The sequence below is a fragment of the Oncorhynchus mykiss genome, chromosome 3 (genome assembly GCF_057628025.1).
Source record: "Oncorhynchus mykiss isolate SJ-2025 chromosome 3, ASM5762802v1, whole genome shotgun sequence".
Lineage (NCBI taxonomy): Eukaryota > Metazoa > Chordata > Actinopteri > Salmoniformes > Salmonidae > Oncorhynchus > Oncorhynchus mykiss.
This window is the reverse complement of record NC_143024.1, coordinates 38,662,892-38,682,544: the sequence shown is the minus strand read 5'-3', so window position 1 is coordinate 38,682,544 and position 19,653 is coordinate 38,662,892. Positions and strand designations below refer to the sequence as shown.

Here is a 19,653-nt window from a genome sequence, read left to right as displayed (position 1 = left end):
ATGATTACCGTGTAAGTCTATGGAAGGGGGTGAGAACCATGAGCCTCCTAGGTTTTGTGTTGAAGTCAATGTACCCAGAGGAGGGCGGAAGCTAGCTGTCCTCTGGCTACACCATGGCGCTACCCTACAGAGTACTGTTGAGGCTACCGTAGACCTTTGCAAAATGGTGTGTTTTAATCAATTTTTTGGTGGCGTGATTATATTTAGTTTAGTTATATTTAACAAGGATAACTTTTAACATGTTAGAACATTTACATTTTTATGAAATTAACTGAGGAGAATGGTCCTTCTCTTGCTCCTCTGATGAGCCTCTGCTAAAGACAATCTTGAGATTAGCTGATTATGATGTTTGAACCAGACTAACGGTTCTCGTCGGTGGAAGGAAGAGTGGACCAAAGCGCAGCGTGGAAAGTGCTCATGATATTTATTTTCAAGAAACACAAAAAATAAAAAATAATTTTAAAAAATTGAATAAACGAAAGCAAACAGTTTCGTCAGACACTAAACAGAAAACAACACCACACAAAACCCAAGTGGAAATTTACAACTTATGTATGATACCCAATCAGAGACAATGATAGACAGCAGCCTCTGATTGGGAACCAGACTGGCAAAACAACAAAGAAATAGAAAACATAGATTTTCCACCCGAGTCACACCCTGACCTAACCAAACATAGAGAATAAATAAGGATCTCTAAGGTCAGGGCGTGACACAGACTTATATTCCCATAAATGATTACAAAAACAAACCATTTTTAAAGTAACTAGGCAAGCCAGTTAAGAACAAATTCTTAATTACAATGACGGCCTACCGAGGAACCGTGGGTTAACTGACAGATTTTTACCTTGTCGGCTCAGGGATTTTACCTAGCAACCTTTTGGTTACTGGCCCAACACTCTAACCACTAAGAAACCTGGTGCACAAAAACAATGAAGTATTTTTGAACCCTATCCACTTTATATTGGCCGAGTGTTTGTTTTCATAATCTTACATAGCTGCTGCCACTCGCTGTTTATTATCTATGCATAGTCACTTTACCCCTACCTACATTTAAACTCAGCAAAAAAAGAAACTTCCTTTTTTCAGGACCCTTTCTTTCAAAGATAATTTGTAAAAATCCAAATAACTTAACAGATCTTCATTGTAAAGGGTTTAAACAGTGTTTCCCATGCTTGTTCAATGAACCATAAACAATTAATGAACATGCACATGTGGAGCGGTCATTAAGACACTAACAGCTTACAGACGGTAGGCAATTAAGGTCACAGTTATGAAAACTTAGGACACTAAAGAGGCCTTTCTACTGACTCTGAAAAACACCAAAAGAAACAACACCAGCACAGCATCGGCACATCCGAAAATCACACCTGCGGGACAGGTACAGGATGACAACAACAATTGCCCGAGTTACACCAGGAACACACAATCCCTCCATTAGTGCTCAGACTGTCCTTAATAGGCTGAGAGAGGCAACAACGTCGCCTATGGGCACAAATCCACCGTTGCTGGACCAGACAGTACTGGAAAAAGGTGCTCTTCACTGACGAGTTGAGGTCTTGTCTCACCAGGGGTGATGGTCAGATTCGCATTTATCGTCGAAGGAATGAGCGTTACACCAAGGCCTGTACTCTGGAGCGGGATCGATTTGGATATAGAGGGTCCGTCATGGTCTGGGGCGGAGTGTCACAGCATCATCGGACTGAGCTTGTCATTGCAGGCAATCTCAACCCTGTGCGTTACAGGGAAGACATCCTCCTCATGTGGTACCCTTTCTGCAGGCTCATCCTGACATGACCCGCCTTGGTGTAACGCATGACAATGCCACCAGCCATACTACTCGTTCTGTGCGTGATTTCCTGCAAGACAGGAATGTCAGTGTTCTGCCATTGCCAGCGAAGAGCCCGGAACTCCATCCCATTGAGCACGTCTGGGACCTGTTGGATCGGAGGGTGAGGGCAAGGGCCATTCCCCCCCAGAAATGTCTTGGAACTTGCAGGTGCCTTGGTGGAAGAGTGGGGTAACATCTCACAGCAAGATCTGGCAAATCTGGTGCAGTCCATGAGGAGGACATGCACTGCAGTACTTAATGCAGCTGGTGGCCACACCAGATGCTGACTGTTACTTTTGATTTTCACCCCACTTTGTTCAGGGACACATTATAGCTTTTCTGTTAGTCACATGTCTGTGGAACTTGTTTAGTTTATGTCTCAGTTGTTGAATCTTGTTATGTTCATACAAATATTTACACATGTTAAGTTTGCTGAAAATAAACGCAGTTGACAGTGAGAGGACGCTCAATGTAAATAGTCCAGGTGGCCATTTGATTAATCGTTCAGCAGTCTTATGGCTTGGGGGTAGAAACTGTTAAGGAGCCTTTTGGATTTAGACTTGGTGCTCCGGTACCGCTTTCAGAGAAAACAGTCTATGACTTGGGTGACTGGAATTTTTGGGGCCTTCCTCTGACGGAAGGCCTGGATGGCAAAAAGCTTGGCCCCAGTGATGTACTGGGCCGTACGCACTACCCTCTGTAGCGCCTTATGGTTGGATGCCAAGCAGTTGCCATACCAGACGGTGATGCAACCGGGCAGGATGTTCTCAATGGTGCAGCTGTAGAACTTTTCATGGCTCTGGGGACCCATGACAAATCTTTTCAGTCTCCTGAGGGGGAAAAGGTGTTGTCGTGCCCTCTTCACGACTCTCTTGGTGTGTTTGGACCATGATAGTTTGTTGATGATGTGGACACCAAGGAACTTGAAACTCCACTCGACTGGAGCCCCGTCATTAATGGGGGTTTGTTCAGCCCTTCTTTTCCTCAAGTCCAGAATCAGCTCCTTTGTCTTGCTCACATTGAGGGAGAGGTTGTCCTGGCACCAGACTGCCTGGTCTCTGACCTCCTCTCTGTAAGCTGTCTCATCGTTGTCGGTGATCAGGCCTACCACTGTTGTCTCGTCAGCAAACTTAATTATGGTGTTGGAGTCGTGCTTGGCCACGCAGTCATGGATGAACAGGGAGTACAGGAGGGGACTAAGCAAGCACCCCTGAGGGGCCTCAGTGTTGAGGATCAGCGTGGCATATGTGTTGTTGTCTACCCTTACCACCTGGGGGCAGCCCGTCAGGAAGTACAGGATCCAGTGGCATTGGGAGGTGTTTAGTCCCAGGTTCCTTAGCTCAGTGATGAGCTTTGTGGGCACTTTGGTGTTGAACGCTGAGCTGTAGTCAATGAACAGCATTCTCACATACACATCCTTTTGTCCAGGTGGGAAAGGAATGCGATTGAGATTACGTCATCTGTGGATCTGTTGGTGCGGTATGCGAATTGGCGTGCGTCTAGGGTTTTTCGGGATGATGGTGTTGATGTGAGTCATGACCAGGCATTCAAAGCACTTCATGGCTACAGACGTGAGTTTTACGGGGTGGTAGTAATTTAGGCAGGTTACCTTCACTTTCTTAGGCACAGGGACTATGGTGGTCTGCTTGAAACATGTAGATATTACAGACTCGGTCAGGGAGATGTTAAAATGTCAGTGAAGACACTTGCCAGTGATTTTGCGCATGCTCTGAGTACACATCCTGGTAATCTGTCTGGCCCTACGGCCTTGTGAATGTTGACTTGTTTAAAGGTCTTGGTCACATTGGCTACGGAGAGCATGATCACGCACTTGTCCGGAACAGCTGGTGCTCTTATCCATGCTTCAGTGTTGCTTGCCTCGCATTTAGCTCATCCGGTAGGCTCGCGTCACTGGGCAGCTTGCGGCTGGGTTTCCCTTTATAGTTCGTAATAGTTTGCAAGCAGTGCCACATCAGACGAGCGTCAGAGCCAGTGTAGTTGGATTCAATCTTAGTCCTGTATTGATGCTTTGCCTGTTTGATGTTTCGTCTGGGGGCATAGCGGGATTTCTTATATGCATCCGGATTAGTGTCCCGCCCCTTGAAAGCGGCAGCTCTAGCCTTTAGCTCGGTGCAGATGCTGCCTGTAATCCATGGCTTCTGGTTGGGATATGTACTTAAGGTCACTGTGGGGATGATGTTGTCAATGCACTTATTGCATTGTTAGTTAAGGGGCCTTGTAAGCATTTCACGGTAAGGTTGTATTTGGTGAAAATACATTTAATTTTTTTACATAAATATTTGTTTTCGCCTCACATAAGCAGTTTATAAAGATTAGCTACTCCTTTAATTACACAATGAACTTTACCCTAGTTGACCGAAGAGCGGAACACATTTCCTGGGCTTTGTGTCCAACTGAAATAGCAGGAGCACCAGCTTGTTCTCTGTGATTGGTTACAGGTCACTTTTGCTGACAGTCTTCATGTTCACATACTTTAATTGGTTCCAACAATGGGCGGTCTCGTTTAGACCCGCCTTCTTTCTTTCAACGGAATCACGAAAATCGTTCCGACCTTTCGTGCGTTACCGTTCTCCTATCAGCAGGATATTATGTTGGCAGTACGATCGCGGGTTTTCTTTTTCAAAATAACAGTCCCACTGCAAAGACGTACTAAACTTCGATTTTTCTTTAGCACTAGGGCAGTACAACTGTTTTTCACAGCATTGCAACCCACTCTGAAAGAAATGATTGATAATTTGACGTATTTTATTTGTAATATTGGATTATTTATACCAGTATGTTGAAAGCTATTGTGTAGGCTATATCTATTTAAAGAAATACACTTTTAATAAAATACAAACATATCTTATTGGAAATGCTCAATAGAGTCCGCAAAACTTGAATGGGTCTTGTACTGGGCAACTGGTTTAATACAGAGTGACTCCTTACTTCACCCACTCATTTCACTGCAAAGCAATACACGGTATATGGGATACTTATTGGCTTGTAGAGAGAAAACTTGTCTACCTGTCTCAACTAAAGTGGGTTGGGAAATACTCAGTATGGTCTCTACTAACCTTTCTTTATGAGCCAATATGTAACCCATGTACAGTCTATTACAGTGTATTGCTATTGGGGAGGGACACATACCAGTGTCAATTTTGTGTTTTTTCCATTATTGGTCTAAATATAAATAATTTTAAAACATATTTGGGATATGTTTTCATAAATTAGTCATTGCATTTTTTTGTTGTCACAATAGAAGTGGCTATTGATTGCAATTCAATCTGTTTTGAATGAGTTATTCACATTGCAACGTTTTGAAATACGTGCTTTTATCTGAAAGGTTTCATCATTACCATACCTAGTGACGTTATCATTTGTGCTGCTAGCAGAATTACTAGTCTCCTGCTTCTTGGGTGAAGGTTCGTTGTGGTGACTCGGTAACTAGCTACTGTTCATTGCTGAACCGAAGAATCGCTAACAATGTCGCGGGTTCTTGTTGGAGTTAAACGTGTAATTGACTATGCTGTCAAGGTAGCTACTTCCCCACTGTCTTGTATTTAAAAGCAATTCAACATTTCACGTGCAGAATTTCCATTCGAGACTTCCTATGGCTATGGTAGCTAGCTAACTACTAGCTAACGTAAGGTGGGTAGATGGATGAAGGGTTAGTTTAGCAAGCTAGCGTTCATTGTTTGAATGTCAAGTCTGTTCAACTAACAACCATAACTGCAATGAAAATACCAAGGTCATTACAGGGTTATCTAGGTAACAGTTAAGGTTAATTTGTCTAGAGTTTGCTACTTCTAGAATTGGTAAATCGATGATCGACTGTCACATTTTTAAAAGAAAGCTGACAATGTATTGCTGCTGATTTGTATTGCACATGTTAAGCTACATGTATAATCCTCATTCAGGCCTCATCACAATGATTTAAAAACATATAATCAACTAGGTGTCAGCATCAGAACAGTTAGATAGCAGGCTATCACTATCCAAGCCAGTCCTATCAGATAGTTCCAAGGTAAAATATATATTTTTTTTGTAAAGGAAGCCTAGCACCATATCTATTACCAGTTATTTCATACTACAGTCTGAGCACTCTTGCTGCATCCAACTAGATCCCTGTAGCCGTCTCTCGATGCACTCCGTTACGCTATGTTTGTATCCCTCCCTGTCCCACATGCTGCCCCAACTCTTATCAGCCAGAGGAAGGGGTGTGAGTGAGAGAGAGAGACAGTCTTTGCCAGTCATGTATTATGAGGTGACTAATATATATGGGATGGGCTTATTGACAGAATTTTGGCGTTTTAAAAGGTTTAATTACAATGGCCTGTAAAATACTATTGGGTTAGTGGTAGGCTTTCAAAAGTGTTCCAGAATTGGTTTGACTGCCTCACAAATTAAATTGGAAAGCTCAGAGCACACCTACATTGAGCCCACAGCAACTATTTATAAGTGCCCAAGACTGCACAGTGTCCACACACTCAACTCTGGCACATTGACGGCATGCACTTCATGTCTCCAGCCTCTGCCTTTGTCTGTTTAGTTGTTTGTCTGTCTTTCTCTGACCCTTCTGAGTGACTATCCAGTAGTCACTTATGTTCAGTAGGGCATACCATAGCAAAGCTCTTTGAAACTGAATTAGCATTTCTTATTGGAGTTCCGGTAGTCCCACCGTTTTTCAGTCTGGTTTTTTTTTCTGTTTGGTGCCTAATGAAGACAACCCTGCTCTCTCCCTTAGATCCGTGTGAAGCCCGATCAAAGCGGGGTGGTGACAGATGGCGTCAAGCACTCCATGAACCCCTTCTGTGAGATCGCCGTGGAGGAGGCCGTCAAACTCAAGGAGAAGAAGTTCATCAAAGAGGTGGTGGCCGTCAGCTGTGGGCCCTCGCAAGTAACGGTAAGAGTGACGTGGTGCTCTGGCCTGGCGACGCCATTTTGAAGACGGGCGGACTCAACAACGCAACAACATTTTCCTTATTCTACATGACATTATACATATCTGTTCTACTCTATTCATTTCTATCTTTACGTCCTGTAGTTTTAGGCTTCATTTCTGTCCGAAACGTTCTGTAGCATCAGGCTACATCCTTCTTCACAGGCCTTCAATAGCTAACATTTGGAGGGACGCTTTGGATCTTGTTTCTTCATTAGGATAGCGGTCATGAGTATGTTTTCATTCTATTGTAAGAAGGATTCTGCAAATGGTCACCTCCAACTTGACTGTGCTAATGAGTGTATTATTCTGTCATTGTTCTCAGATGGTGTTCTTATATAATTTTGAGAACCCTACTGCTTTGTATTGTGTGTGTGTGTGTGTGTGTGTGTGTAGGAGACCATCCGTACTGCACTGGCCATGGGGTGTGACCGCGGCATCCACGTGGAGGTCTCAGGAAAAGACTACGAGGCCATGGGACCCCTGCAGATCTCCAAGATCTTTGCTGCCCTGGCCAAGAAGGAGGAGGCCTCACTCGTCATCCTGGGCAAACAGGTCATCCGATGCAATAGATTGTGACACTGCCACACCAATGCCCGTTGACTTTGAAATCGAACCTCATCCTCTCATGTAATGCTCACTGATTGTGTTGGTATTTTTTGACAGGCCATTGACGATGACTGTAACCAGACGGGTCAGATGACGGCAGCCTTGTTAGACTGGCCACAGGTCAGTAGTGGTTTCTTCTTGTTGTAATCCTTGTTCTCGGCAGGAATCACTAAACTCATCTCAGAGCATAGAGGCATTGTTTACTGTTAACTGCTGACTTGGATACCATTTCTGTCCGGATCAGGACCTTTTCTCATGGTCTTTATAAGCATATCGACTTAATGTTAGGTGAAGGGAACAGCTGAACTAGCAGACCTTAGATTATGTCACTACAGTCAACACAGTCTGCACTGAAAAGTAGACCAAAGGCCAAATAAAGGGCAAAATTAGGGTGTATTTACATGGTTAAACCACCAGATGTCACACTTGGATTGCCTCGTGGCCTACAACGGGTTTACAATTGTCAGGTAGCAAAAACAGTCTTCTTTCCATTTAAGTGGATTTGATATTTTCAAATAATATTTAATCTCAATGTGGATTATGACATCCACTAAATGTACGACCTCCCATTCTTGCAGGGCACATTTGCCTCTGAGGTGACCATCGATGGGGAAACGGTGAAGGTGGTGAGGGAAATCGATGGTGGTCTAGAGACCATCAAAATCAGCATGCCAGCTGTCCTCACAGCAGACCTTCGACTCAACACCCCCAGATACGCCACCCTGCCCAACATCATGGTAATACACACAATGTACATTTCCTCACAGTGTACACACACACACAGCACTTTAATTTCTCATCTCCTTCTCCCTCCACCTACCAGAAAGCCAAGAAGAAGAAGATAGCCAACATGAAACCAGCAGACCTGGGGGTGGACATGGTGTCGCGAGTGGAGGTGTTGAGGGTGGACGAGCCCCCAACGAGACTGGCCGGAGTGAAGGTGGAGACGGTGGATGACCTGGTTGCCAAACTCAAGGCAAACGGAACAATCTAGAGGCCCCGTGGGAGCCAAAGGGGGAGTGCAGGGGACACACAGAGGGGTGAGTCTCAAAACCTAAAAACAGTATGACTGTTTGAGATAATATCGGTAACCCATTAGAAAATGTCTGATGGATTCTCAGCATGACAGAGCACTGATGAATTTCACGTTTATGTAACAACTTACCCATGTGAATCATCTGCTTCTTCCACCAAATTGCCTCAACTGTAACACAGACCTTTGCCATAGTGTGCTGTACTTGACCAAGCTCAGTGTTTCTGTCTCTAGTTGGCTGTAATATGTAAATTCCCCCGTTCTTTTGCAGGTCTCTGTTTGAGAGATGGAACAAAGTAATTTAGCAAACGTGGAGGACTGGTTGCATAAGGCAGAACCCATCGCCACCCGGCCCTCTGTGTTTAACTCCGACTTCCATGATGGTAGCCTACTGACCTGGAATGAAGGGAGACTGAGAAACACTGTCCTATAGGAACCCACAGAGCCCAGAGGGTGAAGAAGAGGGCCTGTTGTTATTGTGCAATTTAATTCACATGGTACATCTGTATTGTAATTAATGTACCTTCTCTGTGAGTGTAGCTAACTCAAAAAATGTACAACTTCCAAGCCAGTAATGTAAGTCAGTAACTTTCATTCACCCATGTTTCTGTATGTGTTGCACTGTACATTCAAGAGAGTGTCACAATAACATTTTCATCTGTAACATGGACTTTTGAAAATTCTCATGAAACCCTACATTTACACATCTGGGCTATGCAGTTTGAGTTGGATGCCATGTGTAAATAAGAACCCAAAGTTGCAGAGCTGAATGTGCATTCAGGGTGTGTGATATGTCTACTGACTTGGTTTGTATAAAGTTTATATAAATATAATTATTTCTGGGTTGGGTGGCAGTTCCGGTTGAACAGTGTCTCTCAGTAGATGTGGGAAAATGATCAAAAACACACACAAAGTTGACTTTTTACCATAAGCGCCTCTTCTGTTTAGATCGTACAGGATCCTACCATAACAATAAAGATGTCTTTTTCATATCTGGATCTGCTGTTTTCCAGTGTCATTCTATGTGGCCATGTTCTGTCTTTCCACATTAGTGTTTTGGTTTTAAGATTGTCTCTTGAGTAGCTAGTACTTGGCAACAACCATCCAGTCACTGACTGTTTGTTTATTCCATGTGTAACTCTGTTGTTTGTGTCGAACTGCTTTGCTTTATCTTGGCCAGGTCGCAGTTGTAAATGAGAACTTGTTCTCAACTGGCCTACCTGGTTAAATAAAGGTGAAATAAAAAATTAGAGTGCATGTTCTGAACCCCCTAAATCCCAGGGGAAGATGGTACACCATCTTAAGATATAGACCAGACACTTTGGAAAAGGATTGTGTCACATTGATCGATATGGGAATTTGGTTAGCGTCTTTCAGAAAAAGTGTAGTATCGTCAGCCAGCTGGCTTATCTTTACCAGCAATGGAAATACATTGTACAGAACTATTATTTAAATAATTTGTAAGAAGTTGGGTGATAAATAAAAACATACACAGAGAGGACAGCCTTGCCTAATTCTTCTCTTTAACTCAAATCTAGGTGAGGTGCCATATTTCAATTTGATAGAGCTGTTACCATCTGTATAGAGAGTCTTAATGGCCTTACAGAAAAAATCCCCAAAGACAAATTTCTCAAGGGAGTGGAAGAGGAACTGATGCTCTACCGTGTCAAAAGCTTTATAAAAATAAAAAAAATAATATGAAGCTATCCTCAGTTATTAGGTCTGAGTAGTCAAGTATGTCTAATACTAGTCTGATATTGTTAGAAATATGTCTGTTCCTGTTGATGGAATTTATATGAATGACTAGAATATTCCACCCTGAAGCCATTTAATCATATGAAATTGATTAGAATCATGTATAACCATAGTTTTCCAGTATAAAAAGAATAGTCTTGTACAACAGACCAGCCCTCTCGTGAATAAACCTTATTGACTATTTTAGCTGGGCCTCCGTCTGTTTCATTTCAATCAGTTTCTTACAAATCCTGATTAGCAGACTGGGTAGTTAATTTAACTGGTTTATGAACATTGAGAACATAATTCTCGTAACAATTTGGTCCTTCGAGCCGGATCTCAATACCTGCCTGTCTTCCCAAGGAACTGCTGAAAACCGTGCATGGGCGGATCCAGGATCCGTAAGACAAAGACCTGACCTCTGAATTGAGGGTTTATTTCAGGCCAGTGTTGAACTGGTACACGACAGGGGTGGTGATGAGAACCAACCAACATTGCTTTTCCCAGTCTTCAAGGCAAGGTCGGTAATCTTTATTCACGAATTTGGGGGAATGATTTAAGATATAGGAGACTTTACTTTGTGTATTAGCAAGGAATCGATTGAGGGAGCAGGTCCGCAATGACCTGAGGTACATGTGTACTACCATGAATAAAAATAGCTTAATAATTGAGGTCTGTGAGGAATGGCCGAAAGGTTATTTGAGGGATGGCCAAGAGGTTATTAGCAAGGGATATAAGTAGGTGCTGTGAGATAGGACGGGATTTTGTACAAATAGGATAACTTAAATGGTTAATTAACATGTAGTATTAGCCATAGATCCAATTCAAAAGACATACCTAAATAAAATCCTAAAGTGTCCTAAAGAGGATATTGCTAAGGTTTGTAAGATAGGACGGTAATTCACTGCGAACAAATAATTCAAATGGTCAATTAACAAAAGTGAATTAGCCATAGATCCGATTCAAAAGACAATACTGAAATAAAGTCCAAAAAATGGAGAACGAAGGGAAACCTAATATAGCGGAGTGAGATACGAGGTATTAACGTCAAAAGAACAAGCAACAACAGAAAAATAGTTTGCTGACTAGGGATTTACGACCCCTGGTAAATAGCTTATAGGTTGTAAATGGTGACACCTAATGTCTGATCGACACCACTTTAGATGAAGTTTCAAGAAAGGAAAAGCACACCTAGGTTAAGAGATAGCAAAATACACATCGAGTGTGAGCACACACATAGGGAGTAGTGACATACACACCAATAGTGAGAGACACATAGGAGTAATTTAATCAGAATTAAAGAGTCACACACATAGATTGTGATAACAACTATAGTGATTGGATAGCAAAAAAAAGCACACACCTAGATCATAGAAATACCTACACATAGATTGTGAGAATAAGCATAGTGACTACCAGGTTTTACTAGCAATGGGTAGTAAATCCTCAACAGAGCCAAGTGTCTGGTCTATATCTTAAGATGGTGTACCATCTTCCCCTGGGATTTAGGGGGTTCAGAACATGCACTCTAATTTTTTATTTCACCTTTATTTAACCAGGTAGGCCAGTTGAGAAGATTGAGGCTCTTTGAGATGAGAAATACATGCAGAGAAAAGCAAAAGGAAGTACAAAAGAAGGAAGATGTAAGTAGCAAGCAACTAGGAACAATAACTCCCACGGCTCCTCTGGAGGTCTCTCATAAGCCTAAATTGTACCCAACCCTGATCGACCAGGCGTGGAGAGAGAATCCCGATGATGAAACAGTGGTGGTGAGACGACGGCAGCCAGTGCTTCCCGTCCCACCACCACCACCACCACCACCACCACCACCACCCGCATATGGGGAACCTCCTGGAGCCGAGGGAGGGGTAGAGCAGGAGGAGGAAAGGATAGGGCTAGCTGCCCTAAGGAAAGTCAGGAAAGATTTAACCGAACTAGGACAGAATTTAGCAAACTTATTGGGAAAGTGGATAGAGGTAGAGAAAGGGAGAAAGTCGAGAAAAGTGGATAGAGACAGTCAAAAGAAAGGTGTAGATAGTCAAGGGAAACACCAGGTCGAGGGTTAAATACCGGGCTGTCTGAATCCCGGGTTCGTATCTCAGCCTGGGCACCAATAGACTAAAATGAATTCTGATTGTAATGCAACTATTGATAGGTTTTGCCTGGAGAGATATGGTTGTTAGTGTTTGTTTAAGATATAAACTTAACATTTTAATAGCTTGTTTAGGTTCAATTGAAAGACTAATTAATTCTAAATAATAGCGAGGCGATTTCGATGTAATAAGTTGTCTGTTGCCTAAATGGTCTGCTGGAATAACGTATTGAGAATGGAGTCGTATTTAAATTACTGAATCATAGAAGAGACAGTTACCTAAATCTAAAGAAATTGTAAATAATAGCGGAGAGATAATGGCGATAGAGTGGTGCCCACCGAAATGTTTTTCATTCCTATGGATTGACTGACATACGTTATAGATTTAGCGAAGTACATGGTACTTTTACATTTTGGACATTTCATGAAGGGGAAGCCGAAAAAGAAGAGAAAGTTGGAAAGTTTGGTTTTACTCTTACGATATAATTAAAGCAGAACTCAGTTGAGTAGCGGTTATATTTTTGCCTAGAGGCAGGAATATGAGTGTTGGTTGCAGTGTTGCCAACTAATTTTCAGGGTAAGTTGCTAGAGGCAGGTTGATTTGTTGCTAAATGACGTTGTGATATCATTGCGTGATAACGTAAAATTCCGTCATTACGTAGAATACACACTAACGTTACTCAAATTGATTTGACAGTTGTTCAGGTACAGACTCCCACTCTTTTCTGTACTTCTGGCTGTACAGTTTTGATTGAGAGATGTTGATTGATGTTGTAAGTTCTGTTCAAGATCAAACCTTCGTGTCCAACTATATTCATTGGGTTTGGCTTGTCGAACCCGTACGTACTACTGCTGCTGCAGTCAGTCAACAATGATTTGCAATTCTCTGAAATTGCTGCTGCCTGGGCACGGGCTGAGCGCCTGCTGCTGACGTCTCTCACAATGCACTTTTGCAGCCAGGCAATGGTGTTGTGACTGAGGGTGTGACAGAGAAAATCGGTTGTGTCATTTAGAGGGAAAAAGCGTGCATTATAGCTTTGAGCCACTTTTCAAAAGTTGCTAAAGTTCCAAATACATTTTTAAAAGTAGCTAAATTTGTTGCTAGGTGTTAATTGAAAAATAAATATATATTGCCAGGGTAGTCTTAAAAGTTGCTAAATCTAGCAACAAAATTGCTAGGTGGGCATCACTGGTTGGTTGTGCGCGCTGAGCTATATTTGGCTGTAAGGGATTCAGGTCTGAATAGTTGAATCGTAAAAGTTTTGTGTCAGTTTCTGGTTATTGATTTTTGGTTTGATTGTTTAGGTGACACCAATGAATTTGAACAGGAAGTTAATCTATTCTAACATTATAATATGTTTCCATTACGTGGAACCATGTCAGGTCAGTAAAGGGGATTGCAGGTTGAGTTAATTTTATTTTAAAGGGACAGTGCACATTAATCACAGTTGTGTGTGTCTAATGGCAGGGTATTCCTATCAAGCATTTTGAGAGACTGTTTGCAGACAGACTGAATGGGTTTTACATATAACAATTGAGGAAATGTAAAACTAATGATTGGAGGGAGTACAATGGAATTATCATTATTATTGGGTTTTGTTTGTCGTAAACGTTCCGGTTTGAGGAGATTTCCATTTTTCCCAGAGAAACGATATCTTAAAGGGATACACTCACATATGGGATATTAGAAGTTTTGTTTCCTGAGTTTTAATTAAACACGTGAATTCTTTAGGTAAAGGGAATGTTCTGGCAACCTGGGATACAACATGTAGAAAATGTTTGATGTTTTTTCTTTAATTTGTATAACATAGTATGAAACACAACTGTAAAAGGGTGGTATGACCTTTGACCTCTATCATGGCTTTCCTTGGTGGTCTAATCAGCCTCATGGGAGGGCCATTTGAATAATGAATTTGAGGTCATTTGTGATACTGATTTGAAGGTAAATGATAATTATGAATGAGTTTATAGTTCTTTGACATAGTTGTAATTTGAACCAATGAGAATAAAGAAATGGCATAGCCTTGGATTAATGGTAGATTTATGTTAAGTATTTAGAACCTAATCCAAGTCAACAGGACAGGGATATATGACATCTGTGGTGATTCAGGATTATTGAGAGCCTCGAGATGAATGAAATGAAATGAGCAAGATAGAGATAGAGCAGAATGAAAGTGAGTAGCATGAGGAGAGAAGATAGGAATGACACAGAATGGGTAGATAACAGTTACTGAGTGGAGACAAAAGGAGACTGACACTGAACAATTGCCTAGAAATGATTCGGCACAACAGGCCGAAATAGTAGCATTGACTAGTGCCTGCGAAATGAGAAAGGAGAGAAAGTTGACTATTTATACAGACAGTAACGTACAGCAAACTTGTACACATTGTAAAATATAATACAGAACGTGACCTACCCCTTGCATCACATTTTCATACTGGGAAGACCTGACGTTCGCGATCTCCCCCTATCTGCAAGCCGGGCCAATCACAACACACCTTATTTTTTATCAGAGTTGAACCAACCAATAAGAATGTTTGAACATTAAATTCACATTTCTTTAGAGGAAAGTGGAAACATAACCAACCCTGTTACACCTGCCGATGCCATAGAGGGAGCCGAAAAGTTCACTCTGCAGTACAGCACACTGCAGGGGGAGGCCGACCAGTGGAGGTGGTACTTTAACAATGTGGAGATAAAGACCAACTCCCACTACACAGTGGGCCAGAAGAGCCTGGTCATCCATCAGCCCAACCGAACCGACACAGGACCTTATACCTTGGTCCTAACCAACCCTTTCAGCACTGTCACATTCCATAGGAAAACCACTGTTCTCTGTAAGAAAGAAGGTTCTCTGGTTGAATCTCGCCTTATTTGTCTGAAGCATTAGTCTGAACACTACTTTTTATTCTACTTTATTAGTTAACAGCACAATTTTCATCTTGTGCACCCGTAATTACTCGCATGTCTCTAGTTTTGTAGTTGAATCCTTTAACTTAATCCTTTACTGAAAGCAACAACATGTTTCCCTGTCTCACAAATCCAATATTACTGCAAGTGAGTTACTTATTCCCTATTCCATGCTAGACTATGTAAGGTCCAGGCATGTTGCAGGTCTGCACAACAAGCAGAATGTTTGAGGACTACACAGTGTAACTAGTGGTCTCATTCCTCCTTAGCTGGTCCTGCAAAGTTCCTACCGATGGTCTTGACCACAGTGGACCAAGAGGGTAAAATAGTGGTCACCATCCACTGCAACAGCCAGGCCACGCCCAAGGCCATGGTCACATGGTCCAAAGGTACCGAGCTCTTAGCCAATGGGTTGCATTACCAGATCAGCGTGGACACTGCGCAGCTCAGCATCCATGATTTTAACACCAGCACCGCTCAGCTCTACACTTACACCTGTAACTGTAGCAACCCACTGGGCATCAATGGAAAAAAGACTGGGTATGTCATTGACCATTTTCTCAGGTGGTGGTTAGCGGCCTGTTTAGTAGTAACAGCTTTGGGAGACAATTTGACATTTGACCTGGTTTTACATGTATCTTGGCTGTAGTTAATGTCAAATGATATGGAACATCCCTGTCAGTACTGCTCAACACTGGTTTCTCTCCCTCCGTTGCTTTGAAGGCTTTGTCATCCAGATGAGCGGACCAGACCTCCTAACTGTCACTAAAAATGGCAGCCGAAGGAAAAGAGCCACAGAGGGATTCCGGAGCATTCAGCAGAGGCCCGGTTCCTCCCGGAGCACTGATATCTCTGTTCTGGATCCCAAATCCACATTGCTGGCAGAACTCAGGGGGAACCATCAGCAGTGCAGAGAATTGGACCCGGTATTTGAACTGACTTGGATAATTTTCCTATTCAGATCAGATTTTTCGGGGGGTGCTAATCTGTTAACATAAATGGAAACCTCTACACGATACTGGTAAAGTTAAACTTATAGTCAACATTATGCTTCCACCTCACCTTTGACACACCAGTGGAGAGTAGGCTCTGTGCTGCTCTAACAGATTGTACTGTTGTCTGTGCTGCTCTAACAGATTGTACTGTTGTCTGTGCTGCTCTAACAGATTGTACTGTTGTCTGTGCTGCTCTAACAGATTGTACTGTTGTCTGTGCTGCTCTAACAGATTGTACTGTTGTCTGTGCTGCTCTAACAGATTGTACTGTTGTCTGTGCTGCTCTAACAGATTGTACTGTTGTCTGTGCTGCTCTAACAGATTGTACTGTTGTCTGTGCTGCTCTAACAGATTGTACTGTTGTCTGTGCTGCTCTAACAGATTGTACTGTTGTCTGTGCTGCTCTAACAGATTGTACTGTTGTCTGTGCTGCTCTAACAGATTGTACTGTTGTCTGTGCTGCTCTAACAGATTGTACTGTTGTCTGTGCTGCTCTAACAGATTGTACTGTTGTCTGTGCTGCTCTAACAGATTGTACTGTGTCTGTGCTGCTCTAACAGATTGTATTGTTGTCTGTGCTGCTCTAACAGATTGTACTGTTGTCTGTGCTGCTCTAACAGATTGTACTGTTGTCTGTGCTGCTCTAACAGATTGTACTGTTGTCTGTGCTGCTCTGACAGATTGTACTGTGTCTGTGCTGCTCTAACAGATTGTACTGTGTCTGTGCTGCTCTAACAGATTGTACTGTTGTCTGTGCTGCTCTAACAGATTGTACTGTTGTCTGTGCTGCTCTAACAGATTGTACTGTTGTCTGTGCTGCTCTAACAGATTGTACTGTTGTCTGTGCTGCTCTAACAGATTGTACTGTTGTCTGTGCTGCTCTAACAGATTGTACTGTTGTCTGTGCTGCTCTAACAGATTGTACTGTTGTCTGTGCTGCTCTAACAGATTGTACTGTGTCTGTGCTGCTCTAACAGATTGTACTGTTGTCTGTGCTGCTCTAACAGATTGTACTGTTGTCTGTGCTGCTCTAACAGATTGTACTGTTGTCTGTGCTGCTCTAACAGATTGTACTGTTGTCTGTGATGCTCTAACAGATTGTACTGTGTCTGTGCTGCTCTAACAGATTGTACTGTGTCTGTGCTGCTCTAACAGATTGTACTGTGTCTGTGCTGCTCTAACAGATTGTACTGTTGTCTGTGCTGGTATGACAGGAGGTCTGAGCAGACCACAGATTACAGGCCTCGCTGTCGGGAGCCCCTGTGGCCTCTTCTTCCTCCTCCTCCTCATCGGCCTCATGTACCTCTGTGTCTACTGCTGCAGGAAGAAACATAGGAGCACTACTCTCAATCCCCTGATCTCCCTTCCATTTGTATTATCACAACCGGAATCAGGTGGTTTTCACTATAAAATGGTGTTTCTGTTTCATAGGTCAACAGAACAGATATTCCGTGCCCAGAGCAGTAGAGAAAGTAATGTCAGTAACTGGGGAAATGTGTTATTGCACAAATGTCATGTTCCTACCAGTACTTTAGACCCCCCCACCTCCCCCTCCTTTCCCCCATGCAGGTGGTGTCAACCCAACCAGACGTAAACACTCCCAACCACCTGCTGACTGGAGGAATCAAACCCCTGCCCGATTACAACAGAATAACATCACAGGCGGTAATCCACCCTGCATTGTCATGACATACACTTACAAAATACCTGAAGTACACATCAGGGCCCGTATTCACAAAGCATCTCAGAGTAGGAGGGCTGATCTAGGATCAGTTTTGCCTTTTAAACCATAAAGAATAAGACTCCTACTCTGAAATGCTTTGTGAATATGAGCCCTGTGGAATTGCTATTGGGTTAGAACTGTTATATAGAAATCTAGGAGAGTGACATACAAGATGTCTATTCAGAAATGATTTACCAGCCATGCTTTGTATCTGATATCTTTTCCAGGCTCCGTCTGAGCGGTCAATCCCTCTCCCCACGTTTGTCGCTCCTCCCCCTGTGAGAACTGCCACAATTGTGTAAACGGAATAAAACTGTTATTTGCACTGTGATGTTCAATATTTGATGTCCTAAATGTTTTTATGTTATATTCTTCATATTATTTTATCACTAATGTGAAAAACTCTTGTGTATGTGATGTTGATCAATATGGGGATATGATGCTCTCTGTAACTGCAGAACTGACCATGGTGTTTCTTAATCAAAATTGTGTTTCTGCTTAAACCAAGTTGAATATACATGTATATCTGAACACCAATCTCTGTGATCAGCAAACTTTGTGCTGATATTTATTTTAAACAAGTCAAATAAAAATGACCGTGTCTATTGTACAGATACACTGAGTGTAGAAAACATTAAGAACACCTGCTCTTTCCATGATATAGACTGACCAGGTGAATCCAGGTGAAAGCTATGATCCCTTATCGATGTCACTTGTATAATCCACTTCAATCAGTGTAGATTAAGGAGAGGAGGGGTTAAAGAAGGATGTTTAAGCCTTGAGACAAGGATTGTGTACATTATGTGTGACATTCAAAGGGTGAATGGCAAAACTAAAGATTTAAGTGCCTTTGAATAAGGTATGGTAGTAGGAGACAGGCACACTGGTTTGTATCAATAACTGCAACGCTGCTAGTGTTTTTCACACTCAACACTCCCATGTGTGTCAAGAATGGTCCACCACCGAAAGGACATCCAGACAACTTGAGACAACTGTGGGAAGTATTGGAGTCAACATGAGCCAGCATGAGTTGAATAGATTTACTTTATGAATCCCAACTTGGGAAATTGTTATCACAGCAACACCAATGACAGAACCTGCAACAATGACCGACACCTGATCATATATAAAACCCCATTAAGACAAAGGCACATGCACCAACCATAATATCCCTCAAATTATAGTCGGATTCAAATTCTGCTTTCCATCCTACTCTGGGAAAACAGGTAACATTTTCTAATAGAAAGACCTCATTAAACTGTTTATTCCGCCAGCCTAATTAAAAAGCCTCATGGTTCTGGGTAAAAAGGACCGTCAGAACCTCTGTGGAACATCTGGGCAGGATGAACCTGCTACTGAAGCTGCTCCTGTGCTGCATTAGAGTGCTGTGGTGTGGGTGTGTGTCATTGTCCATGATCATGTGTGTTTTCACTTGCAGCCTTTTTTATGAACATGTCCTGCATTGCTTCCGGGCTGCAGCCAATTGTAGCACTGGCTTTGTTAATTATTTTGTCAAGCTTGTTTAAGTCCTCCTTAGCTTAATTCCCTTTTCAGCAAACAATAGGATAGGTCACTACACTCGCCACCACACTGCTATAGAACAGATGACGCATTTTGTCTCATACATTGAAAGATCTAAGCTTCCTTTTCGTAGACACTGTGAGGATTCTCCTTCCAGTTCAGTTTGTTGTCCACTATTACACACAAGTACTTATAAGAGTCAACAGGGCCAATCTCTTCACAATTAAATAGAAATTGGATTTAAAACATATTTCTCCTAAAA

The 19,653-nt window shown here is 42.3% G+C and overlaps 2 protein-coding genes across 3 annotated transcripts; both read left to right on the top strand.

The window, feature by feature from the left end:
• Positions 1-5,191: 5,191 nt before the first annotated feature.
• LOC110516750 (electron transfer flavoprotein subunit beta) lies at positions 5,192-9,413 on the top strand. Of its 2 annotated transcripts, none has more exons than XM_021595107.3 (7): positions 5,192-5,368; positions 6,579-6,737; positions 7,170-7,328; positions 7,440-7,502; positions 7,961-8,119; positions 8,206-8,422; positions 8,687-9,413. In XM_021595107.3, the coding sequence occupies exons 1-6, from the start codon at positions 5,318-5,320 to the stop codon at positions 8,374-8,376; spliced, it is 762 nt and encodes a 253-aa protein (XP_021450782.2). In that variant the 5' UTR covers positions 5,192-5,317; the 3' UTR covers positions 8,377-8,422; positions 8,687-9,413. The 2 variants fall into 2 exon arrangements, with proteins under 2 accessions (XP_021450782.2, XP_021450787.2); XM_021595112.3 differs by having other exon boundaries at positions 5,198-5,482.
• Positions 9,414-14,384: 4,971 nt separating this feature from the next.
• Positions 14,385-18,208, top strand: LOC110516735 (uncharacterized). Its single transcript, XM_090230579.1, has 6 exons — positions 14,385-14,415; positions 14,807-15,079; positions 15,422-15,692; positions 15,835-16,078; positions 17,717-17,812; positions 18,098-18,208. The coding sequence occupies exons 1-6, from the start codon at positions 14,385-14,387 to the stop codon at positions 18,170-18,172; spliced, it is 990 nt and encodes a 329-aa protein (XP_090086705.1). The 3' UTR covers positions 18,173-18,208.
• The last annotated feature ends 1,445 nt before the right edge of the window (positions 18,209-19,653 follow it).